This window comes from Ambystoma mexicanum, chromosome 2q (genome assembly GCF_040938575.1).
Source record: "Ambystoma mexicanum isolate Mex_15411 chromosome 2q, UKY_AmexF1_1, whole genome shotgun sequence".
NCBI lineage: Eukaryota > Metazoa > Chordata > Amphibia > Caudata > Ambystomatidae > Ambystoma > Ambystoma mexicanum.
Window position 1 is genome coordinate 201191980 of NC_090924.1, and position 18124 is coordinate 201210103.

General features: G+C 46.8%; 1 protein-coding gene across 1 annotated transcript in view; it reads left to right on the forward strand.

Annotated features, from left to right (window-relative positions):
* PDXDC1 (pyridoxal dependent decarboxylase domain containing 1) overlaps positions 1-18124 on the forward strand; it is a 1210974-nt gene that overhangs the window by 677591 nt on the left and 515259 nt on the right. The window contains exon 14 of the mRNA XM_069647127.1: positions 16762-16825. Within this exon, the coding sequence (XP_069503228.1) occupies positions 16762-16825 (64 nt within the window). The remainder of the gene's footprint in view (positions 1-16761; positions 16826-18124) is intronic.

Genomic DNA, 18124 nt, shown 5'->3' on the forward strand with positions numbered 1-18124 from the left:
ACCTTTTGAGGCTGTCTTGTCGGAGGTACCCCGTGGTGCGGTGGAATCCCCTAGAAAGGCTCTGGCCAAGGCCAAACATGTCTTTGTTCCCCATTCTGTGCCCACTTTCCACCATCTGGATTACGTTTCGGAGTTGGATGAGGGCTCTGATGATGGCATGGTTCCTGATACGGTGCCAGATGAGATTATCTCGGGACATAGTCAGATTGAGGACCTGCGTCTGTCACTGCACGACGCCAGTGGTCTGGACACCTCTCCGGAGGTGGAGTTTTGTAGGCCTGAGCCTGGCACCCATGCCGACTCCTTATACCGGCGCCTTATGGCAAGGGTCACCGAGTACTTGGTGGTCTGCTCCCCCAGGGGATTTTCTTCAGGATGACCTCACGGATATCCTCGACCAAGGTCCACCAACTGACCCGGTACTGCCGTTGCATATGGGTCTACAGAGGAGGGTGGCGGCAGCTTGGACTGCTCCGGAGAGTCTCCCGGCAGTGGGCAAGTCTTTGCTGCGAAAATACCGCCCAGCCAGTAGCGAACCCTGCTACTAGACCAAGCACCCCACTCCGGAGAGTTTGGTGGTGCAGGCGGCTACGGCCCCAGCAAAGCAGGCGTCGTATCCTACCATCCCTCCTGATAGGGACGACAAGCGTTTTGATGGTTGGGCGAAGAAAGTGTTTTCTTCAGGGGGTATGGCTCTTCAGGCTGTCAACTCTGTATGTGCCTTGTCACGTTTCACGCACACTCTGTGGAACTGTTTCCTTATCGGCTGAACATATTCCCGAAGGGGACGAACGGGATGGTTTTCTTGCTATGGTGCAGGATGGCAAGGATGCCATGTGTGGGGCCGTTCAGTCGGGTTTGGACATGGCAGATTGCGTCAGCCGGTCCATGGCGGCGAGCACCGTAATGCGCAGGTTTGCATGGTTGTGGAAGTCGGGGTTTGCTCCTGATGTGCAAGCCCGGCTCCTCAACATGCCCTTTGATTGTGTCCATCTTTTTGGCAGCCAGGCTGACGAGAGCCTTGATAGGATGCAGACCTCAAAAGCTGCAGCGAAGTCGTTGGGCGCTGCAGTTCGGCAACCTCCGCCTTTTCGTCCTAGGGGACAGCAATGGAGGGGAGGTTCCTTTCGTTATTACTCATCCTTTTGTAAAGCGAAAGGAGCTGCTAGTCAAAGGGGCCACCGTAGGAGTGCCAAAGGTGAAAAACAAGGTACTCGAGGTGCCAAGGCCGTTCAGGCTGTTGCCTCTTTGCCCTCAGGCAACGCCGCAGCCGCTTCAGCTCAGTCATGAGGCCATGTCCCATGGTTCGCCGGTTGGGGTACGGCTGGCGCAGCATCTTGTCGAATGGCGTGCCATTACTTCAGATGTGTGGGTTCTGGAGATCATAGCCCACGGCTACTGTGTTCCTTTACAGCAGAGGCCTCACGACAATCCACCAGGGAACCTCTCTTTGAAGAGTCCGGATCCGCTCCTTGCGCAGGAAATTCAATCCTTGCTGGAGAAGGGCACCATAGAACTGGTGCCTGTAGCGGAGAATAACAAGGGATCGTATTCCCCTTATTTTTTGATTTCAAAGAAAGACTGGGGATTGAGACCCATCATGGACTTGTGCGGTTTGAACAAGCTCCTCAGGAAGGACAAGTTCAAGATGGTTACTCTTTTTCAAGTCCTCCAGGCCCGTCAACTTCAGGACTGGTTGGTGTCTCTGGACCTCAAGGACACTTATTTTTGTGTGCCGATCCATCCAAAGCACAAGAAGTACCTGAGGTTCGCGGTTGGCGACTCACACTTTCAGTTTTGGGTCCTGCCGTTCGGATTGACTTCCGCCCAAAGGGTCTTCACCAAGCTCATGGTAGGGGTGGCAGCGCATCTCAGGAAAGAGGGGATTCACGTCTACCCCTACCTGGATGATTGGTTGATCAGGGCGCGCTCTCCCGAGCAAGTCCTGGATCATCTGTCTATCACCTGCCACTCTCCACAAGCTGGGCTTCTCCCTCAATTTAAAGAAGTCCCACTTGATGCCAACTCAGAGGCTCCAGTACATCGGAACAGTGCTCGACACGTCCCTGGGGCAGTGTTTTCCTCCCCAGGTGAGGGCTCATCACATTCAGCAGATGGTGCAAAACTTCCAACATGCCCAGAGTCTCCCTGCGTTTGAGTTCTTGAGATTGCTCGGCCTCATGGCATCCTGCATTCTTCTGGTGCCAGAGGCCAGGTTGCGGATGAGAACTTTGCAATGGGCACTCAAGCTCCAGTGGTCTCAGTCCTCCGGCAGGATTTCGGACCCCGTTCAGGTGCCACCCTCGGTCGCCCAGGATCTTCTGTGGTGGGCCGTCGAAGGCAATCTGATGAAGGGGGCTCCATTTTGGCTACCCTGGCCGGAGGTGACGATCGTGACGGACGCATCCCTCACGGGATGGGGAGCTCATGCCAACGAGTTGACAGTCAGCGGTCGTTGGTCTCCGTCGGAGTCCAGACTCCATATCAATCTGTTGGAGCTGAGGGCCGTCAGGCTTGCCCTGAAGGCTTTTCTGCCGACTGTGCGAGGAAAGAATGTCCTGATTCTGACGGACAACACTGTGGCCATGCACTACCTCAACAAAAGGGGGGGGGGGTCACTTCCTCCGTGCAGGGAGGCGATGCAGCTCTGGTTGTAGGCTATCCAGCAGGAAATTTCAGTCTCGGCAGTTCATCTGGCCGGAAACGAAAACGAGACGGCAGACTCTCTGAGCAGGCAGAGCGCGATCTCTCAGGAGTGGGAGTTGGCTCAGGAGATTCTTCTGGAGATCTTTGCCCTTTGGGGGACCCCTCAAGTGGATCTCTTCGCCTGCAGTGTCAACCGGAAGTGCAAAAGGTTCTGCTCCCGGGAATTTCCTCCAAGAGGAGCCTTAGGAGACGCGTTCGTGGTGGAGTGGTCATTCCCACTGCTGTATGCGTTTCCTCCAGTCCCCGTCATCCCGCAAGTGCTGCAGAGGTTACGGAGGTTCGGTTCCCGGATGATCCTCATTGCTCCGGCATGGGCCAGGAGGACGTGGTACCCGGACCTTCTCGACTTGTCCATCTGCCCTCCACGTCGTCTTCCCTACCGAGATGATCTGCTCTCGCGGGAGGGGGGGGGGGGGTCAGGTTCTCCATCCTGAGGTCAGAGCCCTCAACCTTCACGCTTGGCTTCTGAAAGGTTGAGGAATAAGGATTGGGACCTCCCTGAAGACGTGATGGAGGTGTTGCTTTCGGCCAGACGGCTGGCGGTAAAGTCCCTGACCGTTGCCGTTGGAGAAAGTTCTGCGACTGGTGCAGGGTTAAGAATGTGGATCCTTTTTCATGTGACATTCCTGTGGTTCTGTCTTTTTTGCTTTCTTTGGCCCACAAGGGCCTGCAAGTGGGTAACCTTAAAGGTTACCTGGCGGCGATGTCCATATTTAAGCGCTCATCTGAAGAGTGTTCTTATTTTAAAATTCCTTTAATTTCTCAGTTTCTGAAAGGGCTCACAAAAGTGTTCCCACCGTCACCTTTCCAGGTGCCCGGTTGGGATTTGAACGTTTTTCTCATGTTTCTAATGGGTGCTCCATTTGAGCCTTTGCATTCCTGCCCTTTGAGACTGTTAACTCTTAAAACTGTATTTTTCGTTGCAGTCACTTCCGCTCGCAGAGTGAGTGAGTTACAGGCACTTTCAGTTAAGCCACCCTTCACTGTGTTTCACAAGGACAGGGTTGTCCTTGGAGTTCGTCCTTCCTTTCTTCCGGCATTTTATCCTCCTCCGCATCCTGGTAAGGAAGAGGAGAGGCTGCATAGGCTGGATCCTAGGAGAGCTTTAAGCTTTTATATTTCACGCATGTCCCGGGTCAAAATGGACGATCAACTCTTTATTGGTTACGCTGGAAGGCGTTTGGGACAAGCTGTTACTAAGCAGACTTTGTCTCGATGGATTATCCTGGCAATTTCTGAATGTTACCGCTTGGTGGGTAAGGACCCTCCGATAGGCTTGCGGGCCCATTCTACCAGGGGTATGGCTGCCTCTGCTGCCCTGCAGAGGGGTGTTGCTATTCGTAACATCTGTGATGCAGCCACCTGGGCTTTGGTCCATACATTTGTAGGTCACTACTCCCTCGATTGAATCCGTGGGCAGGATCTGGCCTTTGGCAAGGCGGTCCTTTACTCTGCAATTTGATTGGGCATTTTACATTTTTATCTTCTAAATTCTTTTTCCCACCTCCTTACCTTGGTACTGTTTTGGGAGTCTGTCATAGATATGGAATACGTCGGAGGACCCAATCCCCTCGAAGAACAAGTTACTCTCTTACCTGGTAACGTTCTTTCGATGGGATGGTCCGACGACTTATTCCATATCGCTCCCTCCCTGCCTTCCCCGCTACAGAATTTCTTATGTGATTGCAGCTTACGTTTCCGCAAGGCTTTGTGTGGTCAGACTGGCAGAAGACTGGTGCCACACGTTCTGGGAAAAAACTACAACTGAGGCTCGGGCGTCGTGCGTCCTACTTATAACATCCAGTGACGTCGGCCGTCGGAGGAGGTCCTCGAGGGCGGCGTATCGAGGTCATCGACGCAGATGCCAAAAATGTTTCCGAAGCAGCACAGCTGTGGTGATTACTGTCATAGATATGGAATACGTCGTCGGACCATCCCATCGAAAGAACCTTACCAGGTAAGAGAGTAACTTGTTTGTCTTGATGCTGAAGCCAGCGTCGACAACTTGAAGATCCATTCTAAAGAGAAGGACGTCTGCAGCAATGTGCAAGGACCACTAGAGCTACCTGAGTGACCGCTGCTGCTGCAGCCCTCTTTTCAAGAGACAGTGAAATTCTGACCGGATGACTTCCTCCCTTACACTAGTGGAACTATCCTGGTCTGAAGACTACCTGCATTTCAAGCCATCCTGTGACAAGCTGTTGTCCTTCACTGGATAAAAATCGAGAATACCCTCTGACCTGTGTCCATTGTGTACTGCATCGCCTTCCGAAGATCAAATTCTCCCAAAATCTTTGGTGGACTCCTTTCGGACCTCCATAGGGAAGATTCTGCTCCTTGAAGTCCCCTCACCAGAAGGCGTGGCCGAGAAAGCAAACTGAATCGACTGGGAGACGACCGTTCTTCAATGGTGCTTTGAAAAGGGTGCCAAAACCACAGAACCATGAGGAATCCTTTGCTGAAAGCATCTCCAAGCGACTGCTGCTGCAAGCTCCATCCATTGTCCCTTCAGTCTGCCGACCCTTATCCGGTGACCGGATCTGCTGCTGCATCGTGCTGCATCCTCTTCTTCATGCTTAAGGTACTGTGAGACTCTTGGTAGAACTCACCTAGAGTTGCTTTGCTGCTCCTGTGCTGCTGGAGTGCAGATTTGTGTGTTTGGGAGTTTGGTCATACACGTTCGTCCACGCCTAACATCTGTCTGTCTACAGGGAGCCTTCTCCGAAGCCCCGCAAAGAAAGTGTACTTACTTGCTACAAGTCGTCTTCTGGAACCCCTGACTTGCTGCAGCTTGTGCCTTACTTATTTTGCCCCCCAATCTGACTCTGAGACTCTCAAAACTAGATAGCGGTGGAATTCTAAAGCCTAAGGTCTATGTCCTTTATGCAAGTCTTACCTGCTCTGTGTTGGTTTTGATTAATTCATTCTTTCCTGAAACAGTGATTCAAAGTATTAATTGTCAAGAGCTTTTACTAACCTAGAATTTCTCCCAAGTATTCTACAAGTGTATACAAAGTTGTTTTAATTACCAGTATTATCATTGTGTGATGATTGGTTGATGAATACCTTTGTTACCCGAATAAAATATTTCCCTTACCTGCATTCCAACTTTAGGTTTAGCATTGAATTGAGCTACAACTGCATAGGTCCTACTGTATATATGTGTAAATGCTTATCTTAAAGTGAAAAGTGAACATAACATTGCGTAGTGTGTATATTAAATGTGTATAGAACTACAAGTGTCTTCTTGACTGTGTGCTCAAAGGTCTTTTTACTCTACTACAAACACTCTCCCTCCTAGAGTAAGCCTATGAGTTGGAGCCCTGTACACTAAAAGGAGAGTCTTGTATAGCCCTACCATAGGTGAACTTTAGTAAAACTTCCATGCAAATGTATTTTCCAAAACTCGGCCGCACAATAGTTTTGACAACAGACACCTCCCCGACAGGATGAGGGGGCGACACTGCAGGACTTTTCTGTCTTCAAAGTCTGATGTGATAGATGGAACATCAGCATGCTGAAACTCAAAGCAGGTTTCCTGTATTCTGAAGGCATTCCTCCCTTGGATCTCCGACAAGTGTGTGCTGATCCAAATGGACAACACAACTTTATCAAAGATGGGGGTTCCAGATCCACACATCTGGGCAGACTGGCAGGGGAAATGAAAGGATATTTTATTTATATCGCGCTCGTACACCAGTGTTTCAGAGCGCGACCAGGCAAAAGGGAGGGGAACAGGGGAGAACAAAAAATAAAATACAACAGCGATCTTACTAGGCCCAGTGACATCTAAGAAAGCGTAACTGTATGGAAAAGTGCAGAGAAAAGGGGAAAGTGCATGTAAAGGGGGGAGTGGAAAATGCAGAGTAGAGGAGAGAAAAACAGAATAAATATTAAATAAAATAAAAAAATAAATGTAGTGTAGCCAGCAAGTGGCAGGTGTAAGTTGGTCAGATAAGGTATATCTGATAAGTGCAGAAGAGAAGTTGAGGGGGACTGTATGGGCACAGATACAGAACCCTAGGCAGAGGGTGGCCTGGAGGTAGTGCAGGAAGGGTTGCGGGGTGAGCAGGTACTTGGGCCCGAATGACAGAGGGGGGGGGGGGGCCAGGCGCACGATGCCAAGAGAAGAAACAGATCAGCAGGGGAGAGACAAAGAGGAAGGTCTTGAGATGTTTCCGGAACCAGAGATGGTTTTCCTCAAGTTCCAGGGTGGCCAGGAGGCTGTTCCAAAAGGATAAACCAGCAGAAGACTGAGATCTACCCCCAGCTTGTTTCTTTGCAGAACGCCTAACCTTGAGTGGAGATTTGGTAATGGGCCATAGTTCACCACACACTCCCCAAAGCCAACCATCTTTCAGGAGAATAGAATCTGGAGGATGGCCTGCTAAGCAGTTTTGAGGTTGGTTTGCCAGAGCTTACGGATATGTTTGCTACTGCGGCCAGTTAGAAGTGCATGAAATTCACTTTGCGGGGTGGGGGGTTTGGGGGGGCAGAGTGGGGAGTAGGCCCTCTGTTCAGAAGGGGATGCTTCCCACATTTCTTGGAACAACCAATCCATGTATGCATTTCCACCCATTGTGCTGATTCACAGGGTGGTAGCCACGTAGAGCATGATATGGAACTCCTCAATGATACTAGTAACTCCAGGCTGGCCAGCCATGATGTAGTTCTCAGACCTGATGGAACTGATCTCCCAGTGCCCATTCTTTCTCACTGTGTTCCCATGCATTATAATTCAGTAGTGGGGGAGTGTTCTTCACGCATCCCCTCAAACATTGAACTTGGTCTACGGGTTCCTGACAAACTGGTCATAAATCATTTAGACCTTTTGGGCAATAATTTAAAGATCATCCAGGCAGCAAGGACACCTTTTGTGTGCTCTCAATACAGGAATAAGTGGTTCAGGATTTGCTACTGGTCTTTACAAAGGGATTTTAATCCACTCAACTGTAACTTGGAGTAAGTATTTTCTTTCTCATGTCATCTAGCTGAGACAGGAGTTGGGGTGGATCCTGTCGCACTTACTTTTAGCAGGACAATAAAGGCATACAGAGGCCCCCCTGACCTTATCTTTTTCTACCTCTAATCCGTTCATAAGATATTTTGAAGGCCTACTGCAGGTGTTTCCACCTTTTGAAGACACCACACCCGGTGTGGGACCTTACCTTAGTTTTTTCCAACTTTTCTCATAAGTCTTTTGAACCTATGGCTTCAGCAGATATTAATTTTGTCACATGAAAGTTGTGGCAGTCATCTCTGCCAGAAGAATCGGAGAGGTACAAGCATTCTCTGCACAACCCTACAAAACATATTCCACAAGGACAAAGTTACCAACACACCCTCAGTTCTTGCCGAATGTGGTGTCATCGTTCCACATTAACCAAGATATTTCACTCTCTTCTTCCTGAAACTTGATGATACTGCGAGAAAGTTACATAATTTAGATGGCACTGAAGTTTTATTTAGAGAAGAACGTAAGAAAAGATTACAACTTCTTTGTGACATTTGGGGAAACACATCCGGTTCTAAAGCCTTAAAAGCAGGCATTGCTTGCTGGTCAGTAACTTGCATCTTTTGAATCCTATTATTTTCTACAGATCTGCTTCAAAAAGCATGCATGCTCGTGCAGTTACAGCCAAAGTGGCTTTCCTGGCCTTTCAACTCGGGTATCATTGGACTTGATTGCAAAAGCAGTCCCATGGTCTTCACTGTCCACTCTTTGTAGACACTACTGTACAGACACTACCTCAAGGTCAGAAACAAAGCTTTGGTCAGGCTATCTTGCGTAATTTGTTCACTTAATCCAACGCCATCCTTATGCTTGGTAATCTCCCATAACTATGGAGGAAAGGGCATGAGATGTGGGACGAAGTATAAGTTATTCACAGTAGTGACTTCAGTACTTCTAGTCTAGTGTCTCATTTTCTCCATAAGCCCACCCTCCATTCCTTCAAAAAGATGTAGTAAGGAAAGCCTGTCTAACTCTGGGAAGGGTGGGTGGAGGGAGAACGGTGTGGAGCGGTGCAGGGTGGAGGACTGGCAAATGTTGAAAGTGTGGTACACTAGAGGGGCAGCCCAAAATGGCGGAACCAAAGGCTGAGGTAAGCAATATGTCACATAAGGGGGTAGCCGCCTAACAAAGTTTAAACATACTATAACTTATGTATGTAGTAGATACTATTCAAATTGGTGGTATATGCAGAAATTTACCTCTGATTCATCCTAGTGATGTAATCTAATCTAAATTCCCCTGTGGGGTGAGTGAACAAGACAATATGAATTGTATTGTATGAATAGGTTCTATGTTATTACAAGAAAACAGTTTTGTGTGGTGCAGTCTTTTTAATATTGCACTCCATTTTCTTTATCAAAACAACTGAAACCAAAATACAGTGTCCTGATATGGTAGAAAAGCAAAATAATTAAGGCAGTAATAGAGCATAAGTCTGAAGCCTGTACAGTTTACTAAAGAAAAACAATGACCAGAAAGCAAAATGGCTAAAATTAGTCTCAAGCCTGTACAGTTTACTAAAGAAAAACAATGACCAGAAAGCAAAATGGCTAACGGCTGTTAGCTGATATAGTTGCAGCATACGGTGGTACATAAATAAAAATGTCAGATGAAAATTCTAGAAAAATAGGAACTTTAATAACAACTAACAATGCTCACAACTAATTAAAATGTGAAAGATCCACCCTTATAAAGACAACCTAGAGAATGCAGACTTTAGAATAAAGGGCACTCTGGGTTAACAGACAGGTGTGCTCAAGCAAATGATTTCATCAACATCAATGTTGAAGTCTATTTCTTTAAAAGGCAAAGAAGTGGGACTTAAAAGTCAATAAGGTCTTTTAAGGTGGACCGGGGGACACAGCATTTTACAAACCTTTGGTTTCTTGACTTTTTGGCTCAACAGTGCCGAGCCAAGTCTCTAGGTGCTTTGCTGCAGTCGGCCGGTATCAAGATGGTAAAGTTGTTTCCCAATGGTGAGTCAGCATAGTTTGTTCTGGTTGTGTGCTCCTGGTGGATCATGTCTGTATGTGATACTAGCCGAGTCGATGACTTCCAGCAGGTTGAGGCGGCGTTCAAGTCAGTTGCTTCCACAGAGTTGAGCCAGTGATTGGGTTAAAGCAGTATTTCCCGCCAACGTCAATGCGTGAAGTGAGCGTGTGGGCTTCATTGAAGAGCAGATAAGTGGTTCAAAGATCAGTGTGTCAAAAACAGCACCATAGGTCTTGTGGCAGCTCAAAGTGGGTTGAGTCGGCTCATAAATGTCTCAATGGGGGTAAACGGTGGTACTGAGCGCTTTTGAACTGTTGAGTTGTTAGGAGGCCCAATCCTGGCTCTCCTGAGACCAGATGATTCCTTTCTTCCTCATTTCCCCTCCAAGAAGATTCTCACACCTACAGGGGATCATTCACCTACAGTGAGCAGGATCCAGGTTCCAGTGGACGGGCAGCAGAGAGGCCCTTTATAAAGGTAATCCAGGCTGCTATAACAAGTTTCCTTTGCCTGCTGATATCCTACCCAGAGTACATTGTCTGCAGAAGGTTGGGAGGGGTAGGAATTGTGGGGAGCCCTATCCCAATCCAAAATGGTAGCCCCCCTTCTCTTGCCCTAAATCTCTCCTCTGGGCCACTCCAACCCTTTCCCATGTCTGCCTACTTCAAAAGGACTCCACTAACCAGCAGCCTGGTGTGAGAGTCTTTTGTCTTGTCAGGTCTTTGAATCACCAGTCCCCAGGGGATCTACTGGGGTGGATTTCCATGTCCTGAAGGAAGGTATTACCTTCCTCAGGGGGTGAGGGGGGGAAAATCAATGGGAGCAGCTTCATGTGCCAGGACCCACATGGTTATTGTGGAGACACCTAGGCCAGACTGCTAATACACCAGCCATGTCATGACTGAGTCACCTCCCCAAGCTGATACTAATATGACAACCAAATGCTGTGGCTGCATAGCTGTGAGATCCCAGTAACCACCATGTCATAACCAGAAATGGCTTATATTTACAGTTTATTTCACCCGTTGACTAGGGCACACAATTATTATAGTTTGAGCAAAACATGCAGTCAATTAGAAAAGCCACCTCCGCATGTTGGAACTTTGTGTTTCAGCAGCTGTCACAAATATACATATGATCTTTGGTGCTCCTATGCTGCCATCCTCAGGGCAGTTGCGGGAGATGCCAGGAGACGGTTACAGCAGAGGAACATGGGTACCCAATGGTTTTTGCATGGAACATTATGAAATGGCGGGTGGGGGCTGATTATCAGGCTTCCGTTTCAGAAACCCAACTACCCAGAGTACCTATCATTTTAATAATACATTTAATAAATGCTAGGGCTTACCCTCGCAGATGCCTTTCCATCAGTGGGACCCTGTCCTACATTTAAGTCCATTGTAGCACTATGATCTCCCTTACGTAGAGTAGTGTTATGTTATTCAGATTTACAACGCGCATGTTCACCCGAAAGCATCTTGGCGCAAGGATGAGTACAGGGAAACTGGTTTTCCATTCTTTTGGGAGTACAAGTGTTTTCCCCCACTAAGTGAATCTCAGGCAGGCTGGCAGCAGTGGTGCCTTTTTATTTTTACATGCTTGAGTCTAATCTTCAGCAGCTTTTCTTTTTTACCACATAGCATATTGTTCACATGTATGCTCAAAATGGCTGGCTGTGTTTTTTTAAGCCGTTTCTTTGTGCTTCACTGCCCTTTTGGCCAGTCTTCCTCCCTGGCAGGGGTTGGATGTGGCCATATATGGGGATCCTCTTCCGTGGCTCTGGCCAGAATCTTGGAAGTAGCCTTTTGTGTGCTGGGAACTGGTTCATCCTGGACAATGGGCTTTTGACAGTCTCAATACATATCCTGGAACAAATGCGAGGTCATTATTCAACCTGAATGGCTATCCTTGATTGAGGAACAGCCAAAACTTTAAATAGGGCTCCTGATAGGTGCGTTAGGGGGGTACCAGGATTTTGTATATATTTGGAGAGGTTCTGGAGCCTTTCTTCAGTTGAGCATTGAAGCCAAGGATCCAAAGCAATACCACAAAAGGACACTGGAAGACTGCTTCCTGCACTACCATTGGCCAAGCCATCCACTAAAGGCAAATCTCTGCTGAGCCTAATCATTTCCGAGTTACTAGGTTGTCGCCCTGGGGGATTCTGAGGGGTTGTAGGCCTTTAGCAGGCTTCGACCATCCGAAGTGGGGACTTTGCTTGGTGTCTTGATCTTGTGTAGCCTTATGCTGTGAAACTTGCACTGCATCCTGGCGACAAGTGGCAGCAACCAAGAAAATAAGCAACCCAGCCCCCCATATCCGAAACAAAATGAACAACCCCAGATATGTCAGGGCTGTTGAGGACAACTTCTCCCACTGTAGGTTTTCGTCGGTGAAGTCCAGAGTTCGCTGGTGCACGCTATTCTTTGGATCACAACTATGACAGCTGGGTCTGTCCGTTCCGGTCTCAATTAACAACCTAATCAAAAGGAACACCACCTAGATGGATGATAGGAAATACTTTTGTTGCTGCTTACCTCCCATAGACTTCTATGGGACAGCCTTTCCTTTTGTTTGTCTTGAGCCCTGTCCTGTCTTTTTGGAGGTCAGTAAAGCCTGCTGCTTCCCTTGCCTTTGCTCGTTCTTATGTGAAAACTGACCAGTCCCTAGGACTATCAGTACTGAAAGACTTTGTCTCTCTGTGTGAATTTCTTGTATTGTTACAGTTGCACACTTCACTGTATAGTGATGTGCAGTAACCTTATCATTTTATGTAATGGCTTTGTGGTTACTTTTACAATATGCCTGAGACAAGCTGGTGGCTGCAGTGATATTTTTACAGTTTTTAATAACATTTACTCAAGCACGTTTACATTTACCACTAATGGGTGCCAAAGGTGCCTTAGATGGCCTTGCCATGAGGTTTTTTGCTAGTTCTTTGGCCATATTATTCTTTGGCCTTCTTAGGTCTGGAAATGCCTTATATTGAATACCCTTTCACGGGGAAAGCTGTGGCTTTCGCAGGCTAAGGGGCGGTTGTTTGTGTGTGTGTGTGTGTGTTGGTGTCTGCGTGGCCAGAGGAGTGGCCTGGACTGTCCAGTCCCAATCCACATCCCTGGTACCTGAATGTATGTTGTTGGGGAGATGTCATGGCCAGTGGCTATCTATGATTGGATAACCACTGCCTGTTTGAATGGTTCATATACTTACCATTGGTGGGTTTGGGCATACACCAAGCCCAAATCATGGATAAAAGGAGAGCGCTTGTAGATATTTGAGAAATCATCACGTAGCAAAGACCTTCGAAGAAATGCAGCCCACTGACGACCGGGGACGACCCCTGAAGCTGACCAGCATCGACTGCAGTGCTACTGCTCTACCTGAAGAAGACCCTTGTCAGTGCTACAACCCCTGGACTGATGGGAACAGCCAGTCTCAACCCCTGCTCGAGGGTTTGTGCCTTAGCATTTGGAAGTGTCCCTGGACCAACCGGTGGACTGGCTGGTTCTCTCATGGGCTTCCTCGCTGCAGGCCTTGACGTTCCAAGTGCATTCTTGGAACTTGGAGGATTTTCAACGTGGGCAACAAGATGCATGCGCTTGCATTTTCAGTCTTCTTGTATGAACGGAATCTATGCTGAGACTGCTCCTTTGTTCGTCCATTGAAGATTGCTTGTCACCGCCTGGCCATTAAATCCTGAAGGGGTCCTGGGAGGTCTAACCTACAGAAGTCTTCATCTTTCCTCGTTTTGGTGTTCTACTGGAAGCTGTCTGGAACCGATTCCTAAGCACCATGACCGACAAAAATCGTCTTCATGTCAGAACCAAACCCAGAAGAAATCCGAGTTGCTGTGGGTGGGGTGGGATAGATTAACCTACCCGTTTCTGCCCCTCTGCCCCGCTCTCCCCTGTTCTCCATAGGGTTACAAGTTCATGAAGTCCTGTCCCTAAATCCCTTTTTTTACAGAATTTGGTTTGTTGAGGCCTAATCCCTTCCTAGGACTATCCTCTGGGATGAAGTGAGTTTACTTTCCTGAACTTTATCTAACTTTTTTACTCTTATTAATCATAACCACTGCCATTGATAGTCTCTTCATAAACCTACACGTGAAGTATTTACTTTGGAACCTGGTGACCTTTATGCGCAAGGTCCTAAACAATTTTAGGGTTGGACTGTATAAGAGCTAGGGAAGCTGTTCTGATTATCCTGAAGTGTACTTTCGATTTCTAATGCATCTGAATACCTGTTTCTCACTTGCCATTGAATCGGATGCTATTCTATTTCTCCTAATAGTGAATGTATAGATCTGTTTTATAAGGGTTTGTGTGACAATATTTGACTAAAAGGTTTACTTGATTAGTGTGTATTTTAAAGATGTAATAAACAATTGTATAATTATATACTTACTGTTAGGCAGAAACCTGTGCAGTTCCCTTAGGGACCACTGCAAAAGATTTAGGACTACAGGTGGTTGGCAGTAAACCCAACTGCTAGCAGCCTGTACCACCCAGATTTACCTGGTAGCTGTGGCTGAGCAGTCAGACTTCTCTCAAGATGAGTTAGGCATTATATAGAGTATACACAATAAGTACAGAGATACAGTAACACAAGCAAATACTGACCAGAGCTTTGGTGTAAAAGTATATAATTATTTATTTAAAGACACACTTGTAAATTACACTAGCACAAAGAGGTAAGTAAATTCAACACATAGTCACTATTATATATATACAACCCTAATTACTTATTTGACAAGTATTAATGAGAAACACCACTTATTTTCAGACAGAGGTGAGCGCTTAGCATAAGATGGCACTCTAATAAGTTATTAAAAAGGGAGGGAAAAGGGCAGAGTTATGAAGCACACAAATTTCAATACTTTTCAAAGAACCACAGTGAGGCAGGATAGGCAAAGTCTACTGGAAAGCAAGGAAGTTCAAATGCCAGGCCCACTCTTAGAGAGAGCAAGCGAAATGTGTCCAGGATCACACAATGGTGTTATGCCCAAAGAGTCTTTGTAGAAAGTTCACAAAAGATTGAGATCAAGTCAGGAAAAGTTAGTTAACAGGTCCCAGGCTAACCCAGGTTAGAAAGTCGAGGATTTACTGTCACCCCGATCGATCTGTCGCAAGGGAAGCCAGGCGGGACACAGTACCTGAAAGTGGGAAGAACGCTCCAGCGGGGGCAGTTGTTCCTGGCAGCGGTTGCAAGTCGGTGTTTAGTCCAGAGGAAGAGGAGGTCTCGACGTGGAGGAAAGCTGAAGGTCGTTGCACTGCCAGGGAAGAAACCAACCGCTGAGTTTCCCGGTTACAAGGTACCACCCTTTTCTTCGCAGTAGTGGTAAACCGTGGAATTCCGGTTGCCGGGGTGCTTAGCACGGGCAAGGCGGCCACGAGATGGTCCAGGAAGGCGAAAAGATGGGCAAACTGGTTATCCCCACCAGTCAAAGGAAGAAGACTCTCCAGACTGGAGATCTCCTCTGTCGGGAAAAGTGGTGAGACGGTTCAGCAGGGCTCCACCGGTGGTGTCGTCGTCGTAGGTCGGCTCGGCTTCTCCCTCCTCTGATTCTTTAGGTCCTGTGGTGACTTCTGAAGTTCCAGTCCCCAAAGCCCTGCTTTTATGCAGAAAACCCCCATTCATTCAGCCTAGCTGTCAATCAAACATGTTAAGTGGTCAGCCGGGTGGCTCACCACTTGGGCCAATCACACAAGAGTGCGACTTGAGTTGCCGAGGCAACTCAGTCCAGGGTGCCTAAACCCCCTCCCACACCCCCTGTGGTACCCAGACAGAGTGGCACCACTTTTGGATGCTTCTTTGGAGAAGCCTGCCAAAAAGTGGAACAAAGGGGTCGACTTAGGTTGGAGTCACAGAAGCGAACACAAACGCCATTTTGGAACCAAGTTTCGGCACAAAATACCAACCGGTGAATTTATATTAATTTAATAAACCGGCGGTATGTTCGAGGCTATTTTAAAGAGTGGTAGCCTCGAACAATGGGAAAATCCCATAGGAAGATATTTGCGGTCGAATATAAAAAGTAGTATCCACTGCCACCAGCCAAAACTCGGTCGGGGGGCACTGGACAGTGCCCCCTCGAACAACAGACCCCGGGGCAATCGAATTGGCCCGACCAGTACGTCCACAATAGGATGGTTTGTACAGGTTCTGTTCACAATTTGAGACTAGTAAAGCCAATGGTGACTTTACATGCCCCTGGGAGACAGTAGTCAGTCCCAGGGTATGGAGTCTATGTTTGGGGGTCGCTACGACACCCCTGGGTTACGGCACAGAGGGTGCTGTGTAACTCATATACCAAAAACACATGAAGCCCTATGGGGTAAAGGACCCCATAGCCCATAAAACACATACAAAGTCAAAGGAACACCTCAAATCATGTCTAAGAGTGGAAGGAAAAGAGTCTCACTCTTAGAAGGAGAAATAAATAAACCCCAAAAATCCAGCAAAGCTGCTGGGGGACTCACTAGGCTTGGGAAATTAGCCTTTTCAGAGAATTCTCCCTAACACTTACCTGCCCAACTAGAATTGTTGCTGTTTTGTGAACTCATTGAAGTCCTAGACCACTCTTGCACCCTTCTTGAGACCAAGTCTTGCTGCTCTGCTACCTTACCTCGATTGGGTTTGGCTAAACTCTCCCTGTTCACCATAATAGGGTGGCTTCTGAAAAACCTACTCCCAGGGCCGCTTTTGGAAATTCATCTTAACAGTAACAAAAAAATAGTTGCTTTGAATATTACATGTGGGGTTTTCATTGTTTCTTAATCGAGCTGCTTGAAATTACTGTCCAAATATCCCTGGTACTTGAGGGTATGTAAACAGCTGTTGCACTTAAATAGTGTGATACACCACAATTTTCACAAAAATCTGGAATCCTGGTGTTTTAAATGTTGGGAGTATTTATTAGAAACAGTGTTGCCGCCATGTAACCAGTTCTGATCTGCTTTTACAAATTTGCAGATTTTTTTTAGCAGGCTTTATAAAGTAAGTAAAAAATGAATGGCTAAATGTGTGTTCTTTTTTTTTCTTTTTAGGTTGAGGATGAATCTAGTTCTCCTGTTGTGGTGTTTAAGTTTTACCAGGAATATCCAAAAACAGGTGTGTGACTTTGAGTGACTATTGATCCATTAGAAAATTGTGTCTGTGAAATAACCAATTTCAAAGACGTTTGCATATGTGGCTGTCTTCGGATATAAGATTCAAAAGGACAGAGGCCCTTCCCTTTGTCTGAGTTCACCATCGTGATTTTAGTTTTCTGGATAGTTGGTGGCTGCAAAGGAGAGTGATACACAGGAACTCAGGCCAAGGTTCCAAAGTAATAAGATAATCATACAAAATGTTAGTCATTCTCAAACAGCGCCCAGAAAATAAAGATATACACAATGTCTCAACAAATAGTGTGTATGGTGATGGATTGTGCCGTATCGGCCCAAATGTGTTTCAACCCAATGGGGTCTTCCTCAGGGCCTTGTTAATAAATGAACCGTTCCTGTTACAGGCGAAGGGGCAGGTTGCACAAGCATTGTATTTCAATTAGTAATGTGGTGATTATTAAGAAGATGTGGGAGTGCGTCAAAAATCTATAAAGTGGCCTTGCGACCACAGAGTGTCTTTTAAGCAGCTCTCGGCCTAAAGACACACTGGTCGAGGGCAAGGCCGCTCGATATACGTTTCATGCACTGTCACATCTTCTTAACAATCACTACAACAGTAATTGAAATACAGCTCTTGATGCATTTGTATGTGATTGTAATTGATGAGCTAGGCATTCGTTTAGTAGACTACCCATACCCCTCCCAACTAGCCCACCCCATCAATCCCTTCCACCTTAAATGCCTAGCTGAAACGTTTTTTTATTCCCTCTAACCAGAGGACACTTTGAAGGTTATTCGTTGATGGCGAGAGTCTTTTCAGGTATAATAGTATTTACTGTTTAGTACCTGTGTTTGTATTTAACCCCAATGATATGGAAAGTTGAAATGTGAATAACACCTGCTGTAATGTGCAGCACAGCAATTGTATTCTATTTGGTCATCCCCACATTCTCGTAAGAATGTGCATACATAGAGCTTCTTCTTATAGCTTAATAATTGAAGAACATCTATCAGCGATAGCAAGGCTATCTTTGTCTTGTATTTAAACCGCATCTGCGTATCTTGAAAGTCTTTCACATAACCATAATTTCTAATGCTCATATCCAGTACAGCACAGTTTTTCCTTTATGCAGTTGAAGCACTTCTTTGTAAAGGCCTTACAAGGGACACTCACCCCCACACATCTTTACCACCCTTCTCCTGCCCCTCCCCTTAAATCACCCATCACCTCCTTTTGTATCCACTGCTAATCTGATAGTCTTGCACCTGTTCTTTATGTGCACTTCTGCACTTGTGTGTGCAA